The 14,240-nt window shown below is 37.8% G+C and overlaps 1 protein-coding gene and 1 non-coding gene across 3 annotated transcripts in view; one reads left to right on the top strand and one right to left on the bottom strand.

Annotated features, from left to right (window-relative positions):
* CTNNA3 (catenin alpha 3) overlaps positions 1 to 14,240 on the bottom strand; it is a 1,846,273-nt gene that overhangs the window by 217,347 nt on the left and 1,614,686 nt on the right. For both annotated transcript variants that reach the window (XM_040242231.1, XM_040242230.1), the window contains exon 14: positions 7,923 to 8,015. In XM_040242231.1, coding sequence (XP_040098165.1) covers positions 7,923 to 8,015 — 93 coding nt within the window. The remainder of the gene's footprint in view (positions 1 to 7,922; positions 8,016 to 14,240) is intronic.
* TRNAS-GGA lies at positions 6,543 to 6,615 on the top strand. The gene has a single exon. It is a non-coding gene; the product is annotated as a tRNA-Ser (tRNA).

Below are 14,240 nucleotides of genomic sequence, written 5' to 3'. Positions count from 1 at the left end.
TTTAAGAGTCACTATAGGTAATCAAGCAAGAGATGCCAGTGTCTGAATTAAGGTGCTGACCAAGACAACCTTAACACTCCCCTCAGCTTAACTGGTCTCTCAGACTGTAAAAAATTTGCCTGCAATGTGGGAGACCCAGGTTAGATCCCTGGGTTGGGAAGATCCCTTGGAGGAAGGCATGGCAACCCATTCCAGTATTCTTGGAATGCCTGGAAAGTCCCTTTGGACAGCGGAGCCTAGAGGGCTACAGTCCATGGGGTCGCAGAGTCGGACACAATTGAGCAACTAAGCACAGCCCACACAGCATACCTTGACTAGGCATTACACAGCCTTCTTCCAGACTCTCAGCCCCTCACCTCTCCTTTCTTAGACCATGCACTTCATAAAACTGACAATAATTTCTTTGTATCTTTGAGATGTAAATATTTTCCATGCTTCTTGCCAGTTTTACAACCCAGGACTGTCTTTCTCAGGGACCTAGGAGCCATCCCTATGAAATGTAATCATCAAGGAAGATGGAGCCTTAACTTCCAGTCTCTGTGGAAGCAGAGGAGCTTAACTTTAGAGGGCACCTTGCTGCATATTATAAAAGTATATTACCTCCTATCATGAAAATAGAGAAAGCTCACTTTTCTTTTGGGTAAAGCCAGTTAGCAAACATAGATGGCCTCCAGTTCCCCTTGCCTCATCTCTGAAATTCACCACCTTGTTTCAGCAAATTTGAACTCAGCCTGAGTTCAGGTCTCTCTCTCCTATTGTTAGAGTCTTGAGTAAAGTTTTCCTCTTTCCTTTATAACCTTGTCCCGTGCACATTTTCTTTGAAGGTGGTATAGTGGAGGTGGTGAAAAAATTGATTAGTTCAGAAAATACTTAAAAGATAAAATCAGAACATATTGTATGATTAGCTGTAGGAAGGAGTAAAAATAATAATTCACAGGTTCAGACTTGTGCATGAATGTACAGCAGCATCATAAGAAATATGGGAGTCAGGCTAGATTTGTGAGTAAAATGATGCATTCAGGCTTGGAAACATTGAATTTCACAGGTACCTGTGAGCTAAATGAGGCAAGGAAGCCTACAGGCCTGCTAATATATGCAGCCAGAGTTCAGGAGATAGGAATTGGCCACTCTATATATGACATCTGAAGTCTTGGGACTGAAAGAGCATATCCAAGAAAAGTGGAAAAAACTTGAGGACTCCAGAGCTTATATCAGAACTGTAGTGAACCCTCATGCATAGGAATAGACAGAGGAAGATGAAACAATAAAGCACCAAGAATGATCACTCAGAAAGGTAGGAAAGCAGAGTTATCACCAAATACAGAATAGAAATTGTAAAAACAAATGATGATAACGTGCACTGCCTAGTGTAGCGCTGCTGAGTAATGTCATTACATTCAGGCTTACCAGACTTGTGTTTTTCATAGCAACCTAAACCAAACTATATTAACAAGGTAATGAGGTCATATCTTCTTCATATTATGCATGGTAATTCGGTATAAATTTGAATTATGGACAGTGTATTCTGATAATAGGACTATTAAAATATTTCCAGTTTTTAAAATACACCACTTATTCATGGTGATAGTTTGTTCTCATGGTGGAAGATATTCAGTGGACTGCATGTTAAAAAGCAACAATGAGCATGTTCTACCTATCACCAACATGAAGTTTGAGGCACTTTTTTTTTTTTAGGCACTTTTTAATACCAAGAATCATCTCCAGTATTTTAAGATTTGATATGCTCCAGTTCATTTGCTGCTGTTGACGTTTTGAGGTTGTTCCAGTAACCTAGGCAACTGTTCTTATTTCTGTCCTAATTTACTTCTATTTATAAAGTATATATAAATTTAATGGTCTCAATGGTATTCTTTAAGGCAGGATAGGTTTACAAACTATATATTCTTCAGTGGGTATAATATTAAAGATAGGACAAATATTAGTCATCAAACTGTCAACAAATTACAATTTCTTTCATTTTGGATCATCTATAAATATGATGAATAATGTATCTTTAAAAAAGTATAACTTTATCATATTGAAATAAATGTCTATAGTTGAAATTATAAAATTTTAATTGTTTATTTTAATGCTATATTTATTCAATTGGATTTTAGCAATTAGAGACCACAACTTCAAATACCTTCAAAGAAAAACCTAGTCTTAGTCAGCAATGTTAAATGAGTTACCTTTCTCACTCCTTATCTATAAGAAATAATCACAGTTTAAATTGTTTAAGGCAGAACAATTTTTTCTATTTTGTCTTTAGATCTTACTGGCTTTCCAGCTGTTTTGGCAGAGGGAAGACACTAGAACATCCGTCCTTTGTGAACAGAGGTAGAGAAAGAGTAGGTGATTTTAAATGACTACTTGCAAAACAGTCACCAACATACATCTTATAAAATACCAGGATGACTGTGGTTTTTTTTCTTTTTTATGAGTACGTACCATAAAACTAGGAAATTAAGCCCTATATATCTTAGTGAAGGTAACTGAGGACTCTGTAGAAAGATGGAAACTAATAGATCACCAAGCTACCACAATTCTGCAAAAAAGAAAAGCTCCCTGTGAGGAGCCAGGCATTCCACAATCATCGAAGGAAATAAGAAATTGGCAATTATGGGGTAAAGTGTTTTGTTCCTACTATCAAAAGTTGCTTTTTCTGATCATTATTTCAGATCCACATTATTTACATGAATAAAAAATTACATAAAAGTGTTGCATCATTAATAATCACATTAATATCATCTCCCTTTTAACCACTTAAAGCACTTTCTGAAAAGTCCCCTTCCTGAGGAGGAGAAAAAAAAAAACCTCAAAAAAATTTTGGTAATAGATTGCTAAATGTTGAGCCCCACAAAACCAGATGACCAAAGTAATCTTATATTGAAAGACTGAGAGATCTGTATTTACAAAGCTCTTTGAAATACTCAAAAGGAAATGAAGTGTAACATTAGCACACACAAGTCTATGCACATATTGACATTCACAGTTATAAAAATAAGAATTTACTGAGTATTTCCTTTGCATGAGAAATGAATTTATTTTTCATACATCTCATCTTCAAAAACAGTATAAAATAGATACTACCATTTTTTTTCATTCTGAGCATTTTTGACTCCCTTTACTCATTTCTTCCACTTAATCTATTAGTAATAATAGATGCTATTATTATCATAATTTTACAGATGAGGAAACTGAAAGAAATATAAACTAACTTTCCCAGGGTCATATGGGTACAAATTGGTAGAACCCTATTTTGAACCAAAGTTTGTGTGTATCCAACCAAAGTCCACACATTTAAAGTCTACATTATATTTCTAAAGCAGGGCCAAAAAAGGCAAGCCACTTGCTCAACCATTCTATTCACAAAACTCTTTCAACTCATTTTACTGAGTCTTTCTAAACCCACAGTTGTCCCTTAGGTAGACTTGAGGAATATATTTTTAGCTACCACCCTCCTGCCGCTTGCAATTTCCTGAGTATCCATGGTTACTGCTGCCTATATTGCAGACAATAACCTAGGGAAACTTTCTAGAAATTAGGATGTTCCCTTCATTGAAATATCAAAGAAGCCAAGTGATAAGAGGCTGAATGAGGAGTAACTGCCTCTGTCTCTGGATTCTATGCTTGGAGACCTCAGAGTGTCGCCCAAAAAGGTCCTCCATGGTATGATTCTACTTAAGTAGAATCCATGTCATCAACACAAAGTAATTCACTAGGGAGATTTTCAGGTTCTAAGCATCACTATGTAGTTTCCAAATAGTAACCAACCATCTGATTTTGTTATTGATGGAAAACTGTAGTATTAGGACATCTGAAAATGTGTAAGGCTTAAATAGATCTGATACTAAGCCTTATGGTCTTAAGTTTCATGAGTCATCTTCTATTAGAGGAATTATAATATCAACACCTTAACACTGACTGTGGCAATAGCTGGGCAAATAGATCTTAACGGATGTTGAAATTTGACTCACATATACAAGCATGCTGTACGAGAACGTGTGTGGCTAGTGCCAGACGACCTGGAGCTTGCTTCCGTTTCTATAGGACTTGCTTAAACTACTGAAATTCTTTGAGTCTAATTAGATGGGGAAACAGTGCAAACAATGGCTGACTATTTTTCTGGGCTCCAAAATCACTGCAGATGGTGATTGCAGCCATGAAATTAAAAGACACTTATTCCTTGGAAGGAAAGTTATGACCAGCCTAGATAGCGTATTGAAAAGCAGAGACATTACTTTGCCAACAAAGGTTCGTCTAGTCAAGGCTATGGTTTTTCCAGTGGTCATGTATGGATGTGAGAGTTGGACTAAAGAATGCTGAGCGCCGATGAATTGATGCTTTAGAACTGCGGTGTTGGAGAAGACTCTTTTGAGAGTCCCTTGGACTGCAAGGAGATCCAACCAGTCCATTCTAAAGAGATCTGTCCTGGGTGTTCATTGGAAAGACTGATGCTGAGGCTGAAACTTCAATACTTTGGCCACGTCATGCGAAGTGTTGACTCACTGGAAAAGACCTGGGAGGGATTGGGGGCAGGAGGAGAAGGGGACGACAGAGGATGAGATGGCTGGATGGCATCACCGACTTGATATACATGAGTTTAGGTGAACTCCGGGAGACGGTGATGGACAGGGAGGACTGGTGTGCTGTGATTCATGGGGTCACAAAGAGTCAGACACGATTGAGCGACTGAACTGAACTGAGAATTATATGTTACTATCTCATCTCTCTTTGCTCAGTTCTCTAAGTTCAGGACACCCTTATGTCCTGAACTTAGTAAGAACATCTTTTTTTTTTTTTCATAAGAAACTATTTGCAGTTTCTCAAGACTTCAGTGACTTAAAAATACTTCATGTGCATAAGGTCAGAGCATTTTTCCATGCATAAATGTTGTTTTATCAGAACTCATATATGCTGCTTAGATTTTGTCATATGTCTTTTTCCAATAGTCATGTATGGATGTGAGAGTTGGAATATAACTCTGGGTGTTCATTGGAAGGACTGATGTTGAAGCTGAAACTCCAATACTTTGGCCACCTGATGCGAAGAGCTGACTCACTTGAAAAGACCCTGATGTTGGGAAAGATTGGGGGTAGAAGGGGTAGGGGATGACAGAGGATGAGGTGTTGGATGGCATCACTGATTCGATGGGCATGGGTTTGGATGGACTCCTGGAGTTGGTTATGGACGGGGAGGTCTGGCGTGCTGCAGTTCATGGGGTCACAGAGTCAGACACGACTGAGCGAATGAACTAAACTGAGTTCCTTGATTAGTAAAATCAAGGAGAAAAAAAAAAAAAAAAAACTTCAGGGCTTCTCTTAGATAAAACATCAACTTGGAAACTTTTCATGGGGAAAGATAGAGAGCAGAAGGAGAAGGGGATGACAGAGGATGAGATGGTTGGATGGCAGCACTGGCTCAATGGAGATGAGTTTGGGCAAATTCCAGGAGATAGTGAAGGACAGGGAAGCCTGATGGGCTGCAGTCCATGGTGTCACAAAGAGTTGGACACGACTTAACGACTGAACAAAAACAACAATTTGGAAATGTTCTATAAAGTGTTAATGATAACTGGCACAGCTCTGTTTAAAAAGAAAATGTACTTTAGCTTATCTTTAATAAAATCTTTAAGAAGATTTTTTTAGGACTTACAAAAAATATTATTATCAAGTTTAAGAATTTTATTATTTTAGGAGTCTATTTTAATCTCTCTCCAATTTGAGTTTTAAAATAAAAGATGTCTATTTCATCCTTGCTAAGGGCATGAACTGAATAAGCAATAACTCTGAAGAATGATCTATAAACCTATAGCAAACCCACTCTTCTGTGTCACTCTGGGATGCCTGATCATTGGTTAGAACCAGGTGTTGGTCCAGTGAGTATTCATGTTTAATAATTAAGATAATCACTAATTTCCACTGCTGTTCCTTTGCCATCTCATAAGGCATGCACTATTGGTCTCTTACTATTTTGCACTCTCATTGAGTGTGGAATGTAAATCATCGTTTGTTGGTTACAGACCTCACAATGCCCAGTGGCATTTGCCACCAATGACAGGAGTAACAGATGATGTTGAGCCAAAGCTACTGGAAGTGCAATGCATAAAGTAAAATGATAATAAATAATTGTCACTCCATTACTAAACACTGCCTGAAACTGGTTCTAGTACATGTTTGATATAGCAGAGTCTGCATAATCCAAGAACCAAACAAGCATTTGTTCCTTTATAACGGCTGCAAGCAAAAAGGAATCAAACACTTGTCTTATTCAGTGACCAGGAATTCTTCATTGAGCATGGCATGAGCATTCAAATACTTATCGACAGATTCTGACTTTGAAATCTTATATCTTTCCAAATTAATGTTCTTGGGAAATATGTCAAAAGATATACTCAGTCCAATGGACACAAAGTTCAGGAAATGCTATACTGAATGCAGAGACAAAGTTTCAAATAGTCATAAGACTGAATTTATGAATATATTCAAAGCATAGGGATGTAATTATAAGAAATATGGGACTATTAGGGATATAAGAGGGCTTCCCCGGTGGCTCAGAGGTTAAAGCGTCTGCCTGGAATGCGGGAGACCCAGGTTCGATCCCTGGGTTGGGAAGATCCCCTGGAGAAGGAAATGGCAACCCACTCCAGTACTCTTGCCTGGAGAATCCCATGGAGGGAGAAGCCTGGTAGGCTACTAGTCCATGGGGTCGCAAAGAGTCGGACACAACTGGGTGACTTCAATTTCACTTTCACTTTCAGGGATATAAGCTGCCTGGGAGAGAACATATCTAAATATGATCTTAGCTCTGGTCAGGTAATACAAGTAGAGGACAGATTTAAGCCATTCTCCTTCACTAGTCATATAAACTTCAGGTACATACATCTTAGCACATACATCTATCTTGTGGGATCTTGGTTCCCCGACCACGGATCAATCTCATGCTCTTTGCAATGGAAGCACAGTGTTCTAACCACTGGACCTCCAGGGAATTCCCAATATGGGATGTTCTTAAATGTATCTGTTTCATACATCTCCAAATTTTATGATACTAAATTTAATAATAGTAATAATGATAATGATGATAATTGCTATAGTAATAATAATGACCCTGTTGCTACCTAGTAAGTTCTCAATAACTGTAAGTAATGACTGAGAACTTACTGTGAGCTAGGCACTAGGTTAAGAATGCTTTTCATTAATTTAGTTGATTCCCACAGCAATCCTCATGTAGAGAATACTATTATGACCCTCACTTTACAAATTGAGGGACAGAGGTAAAGAAAGGCTAAGTGAGTTCCCCAGGAACCCAGCAAGGAGGTGGCTGATTCAGATGCATTCCCAGGCAGTCTCAGACACCATGCTATACTACCTGGCTTTAGACCTCCCTGCTGTATAGTCCGTTCAGCAGTTGTAAGTTATTAGTGGCTAGGAAATCAAGGTTCCACGAATTTCCAAGCAAAGTAGAACATCTCAGAGTATTTCAAAAATTGATTAACATCTTTGAAGGGACGTGTGTGTGTGTGTGTGTGTGTGTATTTTGAGGTGGGCAGAAGGAAGCATTATAGAAAGGGAGAAAATAGAGGCATATTGCCTCAGAATTTGATTATTTTCCCCTAGAACTTCAGAGTACATTTACAACTTCATGGATTCTCTTTTTCACTCTGAACAAACAGGTACACATTTCACTTTGATATTCCCATGACTACTGTAACGACCGCAAGTGGCATGGGGTGTCACTGCCTAATGAGAAATGGCTTCACTGAGAGCTCTCAAGGTGGAAGAAATCATTCCCCTCACGACACTGCCCAGCATCCGGAGAGGCCTATCTCTGGGCTTTACAGAAGCAGTTCTAGATCCAGGGGTCCCGCCTGGGAGACACTTCCTGGAGCGCACAGCTCTCCCCTCAGGGAAGTGACTTACCCGGTCAGTTTTCCCTTCAGTCTGAATGCTGGTGTGACTGCGGACCTCATGATCCTCTTCCAGGTCAGAAACATCCTCTAGTTCTTCTGGAGTCTATAAAAAGAAAGCAAAACACTGTTGTCGGAAATGAAAACTGGTAGTCTGGCAGTACCTCAGCAAGCACAGAGTTAGTTACCAAGATGACCCAGCAACTCCTCTCGTAGGTACTTATGTAAGCAGTTCTTTGCAGGAAACTGCCCTCAGCAGGAGGTCTTCACTAACGGCTCAGATGGTGAAGAATCTGCCTGTAATCCTGTACCCGGGCACAGGTCAGGAACATCCCTTGGAGGAGGGAATGGGAACCCACTCCAGTATTCTTGCCTGGAGAATTCCATGGACAGAAAAGCTCCTTTTCTTGTCACTTTAGCAAAGTCATACTGTAACTAAAATTTAAGCCAGGGACTCCCATGCTCTACTCATCTCCCTCCCAAGCACACCTTTCAGATCTTTTAATCAAATGATATCTTGCCTAACTTGTCAGGTCTTTCCATAGATTATAGCAGTAGAAATGAAGAATAAGTATGACCAAATCTTTTCCTTAGTTTCCTATCCAGTAATCTCATGACCAAACTGTGTGAATAAGATAGCACCTAGAGGAATATCACAAGAATTCACTGAGCCTCCATAGAGGGGGATGGTGATGACCTTGACCCCCATCTCAATGATTAATTGAGATTACGTCCCTTCTTTCCTTTAAATGTTTTTTATAATCTAACAGAATCTTTGGACATGGTGTTTGGGGGACGTTGAGTCAACTATCTCCCTAGATTGCCAGCAGTTTGATTAAAGGAGACTTTTCTTTCTATAGGGCTTTCCTGGTGGCTTAGACGTTAAAGAATCTGAGTATTGATTTTGTAAGCAGTGGGAAGTAGGACCCAATTCACTCAACAGGACATACCCAAGAGAAATGAAAAACATATGTGTACACAAAAATCTGTAAACAAGTATTCATAGCAACAGCAATCATAGTGACCAAGAAACATATCTAGTGATGAATGAATAAACAAAACATGGTAAATCCCTACAAAGGAATATTACTTGAATATTATAAAAAGGAATGAAGTACTAATATATACTGCAACATGGTAAACTTTGAAAATATTATGCTAAGTGAAACAAGTCAATCACAAAATGGCACATATTATATGGTTCTATTTATTTGGAATTCAAGAATAGCCATATGTATAGAGACAGAGATTTGATTAGTGGTTCCTAAAGCAGAGAGTGGAAGAGGGGGTTGGGAGCCATCACTGCTAATAGGTATGTGGTTTCATACCCACTGGGGTATAAAATGGCATGGCATTTCATGGGATGGCATTGGTATGAAATGGAATAGCAACAACGTTCTACAATGGCAACAATGTTCTACAATCGGAAGTGGTAATGATCACACACTCTTGTGAATATTTAAAATACTTTCAATGGTGATGTTTATAGTATATTAATTATGTCCCAATAAATTCTGATAGAAAAAGAAAGCAAAAATGATCAGAAGGATGTTTTTCTCTGAGTAGCAATTTGGCTAACCATTATGTGACTACCACAAATCAAGGTGTTTACATGTGACAAATAAATGCAATAACTATTATTAAAACCATATGATATCAAACACAAAAAACTGAGAAATTAAATTTTCTTAGAATGTAATAATTTAACATGAACTTTAGGGTTTAGTCTACATAGTTAACCTACTTCCATTGCTTTTGTTTTTTTCAATTTCAGCTTAAACATCTTTTATTCAGGGAGGTGTCTTGCTTACAAATCCCCTAGAGTTCCTCTTCCAAGCATTTCCTGATGCCCTCTACTTTCACTACATAGTGTTCATCATACTTTATTTTAGCACTGGATGTTGAATTGGGAAGTAGACTGTTGAACTATCTTTTCTTTGAGGTAAGGACTCAATCTGCTCTGCTTACTACCATCTCACCACAACCTAGTACATACATGGTTTTAAATGGATGAAGAAAAATTATCAGTGATAGCCAAAAATCTAGTTGGATATGAGCAAAACAAAACATATCAACAGCAACAACAAACATCTGTCCTCACTGTATCTCTATTGTGCTTCTATCTTCCTGTATTTCAAATTAATTTTTTAATCTGTTTTTTGTTTTTCTCAGTTCCAGGTTACCATTCCCTTAGTCCCTCTGTGGCAATAATTTAATGATACCAGTCATTAACGCAAATATAAGTACTGTTCAGCAAAATCATTATTACAAATATAAAGTATTTAATGAGAATTAATTTAGTGTTATAGTTTACACAGTCTGAATTTTAAATTATGATTCCTTTGCGACAAAGCTCTGGTGAGAAATCCAAAATATAAACATTTAGGTGTCATAACAAACATCCAAAAGTGAAAATGGAAGGTCTCCTGTATATACACCTAGCTGTTGAAGACTGGAAAGGGTCAGGACCTACCTCCTCAGAATAGCTCTGGTTTCCCTCAAACCTTGCTCTACACACAGGCCCTTCACTTACTTTCAGGGTTGTGAAGAGCATCCATTCCATTGGGGCCACTCCAGGCATGGGAACTTGAAATGCTTAGCTTATACTGTGGAGAAAAACTACCAATCTCCTAAACACTTATGGCGTCAGATTCTTTCTCAGTTCACGGATCTTTAACCAGAACTTTTTTGTTGTTCTCCAATACTTGCACTGAGCATCTCCTATCAATCTGCATTAATTTCAACTGATCTTATTAGGTATTAATATCTTCCCCCTCACCAAAGCCCCCAGTGTGCTGAGTAGTTATATGTTGATCTCTACATGCAGTCCTTCTTTGCTGCAAATACCTGCAGCTATGATCACAGGAAATTCATCTTTCTTCTTAAGTCATAATAGCAATGAGTTCACCATGCTGCTGCTGCTGCTGCTAAGTCGCTTCAATAGTGTCCGACCATGTGCGATTCCACAGACGGCAGCCCACCAGGCTCCTCCGTCCCTGGGATTCTCCAGGCAAGAACACTGGAGTGGGTTGCCATTTCCTTCTCCAATGCATGAAAGTGAAAAGTGAAAGTGAAGTCGTTCAGTCATGTCCAACTCTTGGCGACCCCATGGACTGCAGCCTACCAGGCTCCTCCATCCATGGGATTTTCCAGACAAGAGTACTGGAATGGGGTGCCATTGCCTTCTGTGGAGTTCACCATGAGGGAATTTCTATACAGTCACATATTTCATTATTAGCTAATTTTTGTGTATTCTGCCCAAGTATTCTTCAGAAAGGCTTTTTATAATTTTTTCTCTTGATTTATCACCAGCCCCTGTAATATCTGAATAAACTCAACTGATCAAATTCCCTTTCTTGAGCCCTGTTATTTTGGAACTGCAAGCTGTCTGGGGTCCCTACTGTGATGTTTCTTATAAATGTCTTTGCTTATTACTTGGGTTATATTCTATCATACAACCCAAGTTCTGTGGTGAGGCAGAGCTTCATCACCAATCCCAGTACTTTGTACAATTCAAAAATAAAGTGACCTAACAGAAATTAAGAGCAACTGCTCCTCAGAAATCACAAGTATCATTTTTGTTAGTGATACTGCAGGAAATGATATCCCTACCATTTATGCCCACATACGTGTATACTTTTCTTTAACAGGGGACTGATAGTGTTCTTGCAAAACCACCACAACTGACTTCTCCTTATCATGAAAAAAAAAAAAAATAACGTGGGGCAGTGTTCAAAACACCTGCTGGTAGCATTTTGCATTCTGTAAGGCAAGCAGCTGGGTGATATTTTAAAAATAAACAGTTACATACACAGTGTTATAGTTTAAATGGAAACTAAGAAAGAAGTAGGAGTACTTTATCATTTGGGGATATATATTAACTTCAGTTTGAAGACAAATAATAATAGAAAGAGTAAACATTTAAAAAAGGAACGATGGAGGTTTGGCAGCCCCATATTGTACATTCCTGGAAACAGCTTGCTTTGTTTTTACTTATTTAGTCACTTTGGAAGTTTAAACTTCTGGAAGGTTTGTGTATATGTCTGTGTGTGTAACTTGTGTATGTTTCCAGTCAATTTCCATCCTGTCTGAAGGGAAACCAACTATCTTAGATCAGTGTCAAGTAGGAGAAAGACCATAAACTGTTGAGCAATGCAGACCTGAATTTGAATTCTGCCTCTCCAGTTAGCTTGTTGGGGAATATGGATAATGAGACATAATCCTGAAGATCGTTGGGAGATTCAGTTGTACTAAGATGTTTAAACAAGTGCTTAGCCCACAGATATAGCTGGGGTGCAACAAAGGTTGCTACTTTCTGTCTACTGTTCCCTTCTTTCTTCACTAACTTATCCCTCATCCTATCACAACCCTTTATAGTTTTTGATAAAACTTCTGTGGCACTTTGGATACCTCCATTTTACTTCACATCTGTGACTCTGGATTGACACAATACTTATCACTAACTCTAGTTACATTTTCCTGATTTTGAATATAAAACATCATTGTGCTAATAGGGTTTAGTATAATTAAATATACACTGCTTTCTTCTAGATTTCAAGTAAAAATCATGTTTGATCCGATTTTAATCATGTGTAAGAGTAAGATACTCTCTTAAACTGGCCCTAGCAAAGATAACACTCTTCACATTCTCAAGGATGATAGAAATGACTTTCCTTTCCTAAGCTGAACTGTCTTTAAACCAGACCCATAGGAAGATACCCTATTTTATTGTGGAAAAAGTGATAATAAATTCTATTACTCATTTATTTCTCTTATTAGAATTCAGGATACCTATTCTGTATTTTTCCAATGCTTGCTTATTGTGAACCCTTCCTTAGGCAACCCAAAGTGACTTGAAATAAGCTAAATTTTCCTCATCTTAAAGTGGAAAAAAATATTACCTAATTCTTAGGGCTATTGTGAAGATAAAATAACATGATGGACTAGAACATTATTCAGTTTCTAGAAAATACTGAATGTTCAGTATTGTTTATGGTTATTATAAATTATTATTGTAGTACTTTAAGATCTCACTTTATTTATATAAAGGAATCCAGAAAGAGTATAGTCAGACTTGAAAATAGACTGAGGTTTTCATACAGAAACTGACTGTGCAATAAAGAGTAGTGGTACATTAAACTTCAAGAACACAATCAATTAGTGGTGTGAGTGTATGTAAATATATATAATACGTGTATATATATATAAGCTTAAATATGTATTTATTTATTGAGATACATAATGACTGCATTCATATTCTTCCTCCTCCTCCACACCAAGGAGCTCAGTGCTTACTAAAGGCTTATAAATTCTTTCAGCACCCTTAGTGAAACAAGTAGGCAGTATTATTATACATTAAAATTCACTTGCTCAAGGCTATAAATGCTTAATCCTGAAATATAAGAAAATAAATTTGGGGTCACTAAAACAACAAAAATAAGGGAAGGATGAAAGCAAGGGCAAGAGGGAGAAGATGTGGGCGGGAAGAGAAAGAAGTTAAGAAAAAGAAAAAAAAAGTCTAGGAAATCAGACTCATGCTCGGTATTTTCCTAAGATTTAAGGCTGAATTCTAAATCATATAGAGGACTTGATGGCAATTCATACTTCTCTGATTACCCCTGAAGGCCTTACTACAATCAAGTAACTGCTAGAGCAATGTCAGCAGTGGTCTGACACTCAGAGAAGGAATGATGCTGGGAACAGTATTCTGAAAGAAGCTGCTGCAACAGCATGCTCAGTGAGATTATCTTAGCTGAGCTGATAACAAAGAAGCGGAGAGAACAGAATTCAAATACATTTTAAAATGAGGAAAAGATATAACAATAACACAATTCAAATTATGGAAAGCTAAAATGAGTGCACACACGCACGCACACACATATGCACGTATCCCGACCCCCCCCCCACTCCATCCAAGAAATCAATACTCTGTTCTTGGCATTATTGACAAGGTTTTTGATCCATTTTCTGTGCCTTCTTTTTTCTAGTTTCTAAGTCCTATAAATTATTTAAAGAGTCACATTTTAGAAAAATGTAACAATCACATTTAACTGTCAAACATTTCAAAATATTTCCAAAAAATGAAGTAAACAACATGTTGTGTATTACAGACTTTTTTTTAATGACAGAACCCTGGAATCAATCTTTGAGGGAGAGGCCCACTAACTTATAGCTTTATAAAGTTGTACAACTGATTCTGATATGCAGTTCTTCATGAGAATTACTGGTCTGATATTAAATTTAGTTTTTGATTGGTTTAGGCTTTAGTTAAGTGTCACTGTAATATGAGTTGCAAGATGGCAGCATCAATAGTTTATCAGGGATTTTCCCA

Source organism: Oryx dammah, unplaced genomic scaffold, assembly GCF_014754425.2.
Source record: "Oryx dammah isolate SB20612 unplaced genomic scaffold, SCBI_Odam_1.1 HiC_scaffold_6, whole genome shotgun sequence".
Classification (NCBI taxonomy): Eukaryota; Metazoa; Chordata; class Mammalia; order Artiodactyla; family Bovidae; genus Oryx; species Oryx dammah.
This window is presented reverse-complemented; position numbering and strand designations above follow the sequence as displayed.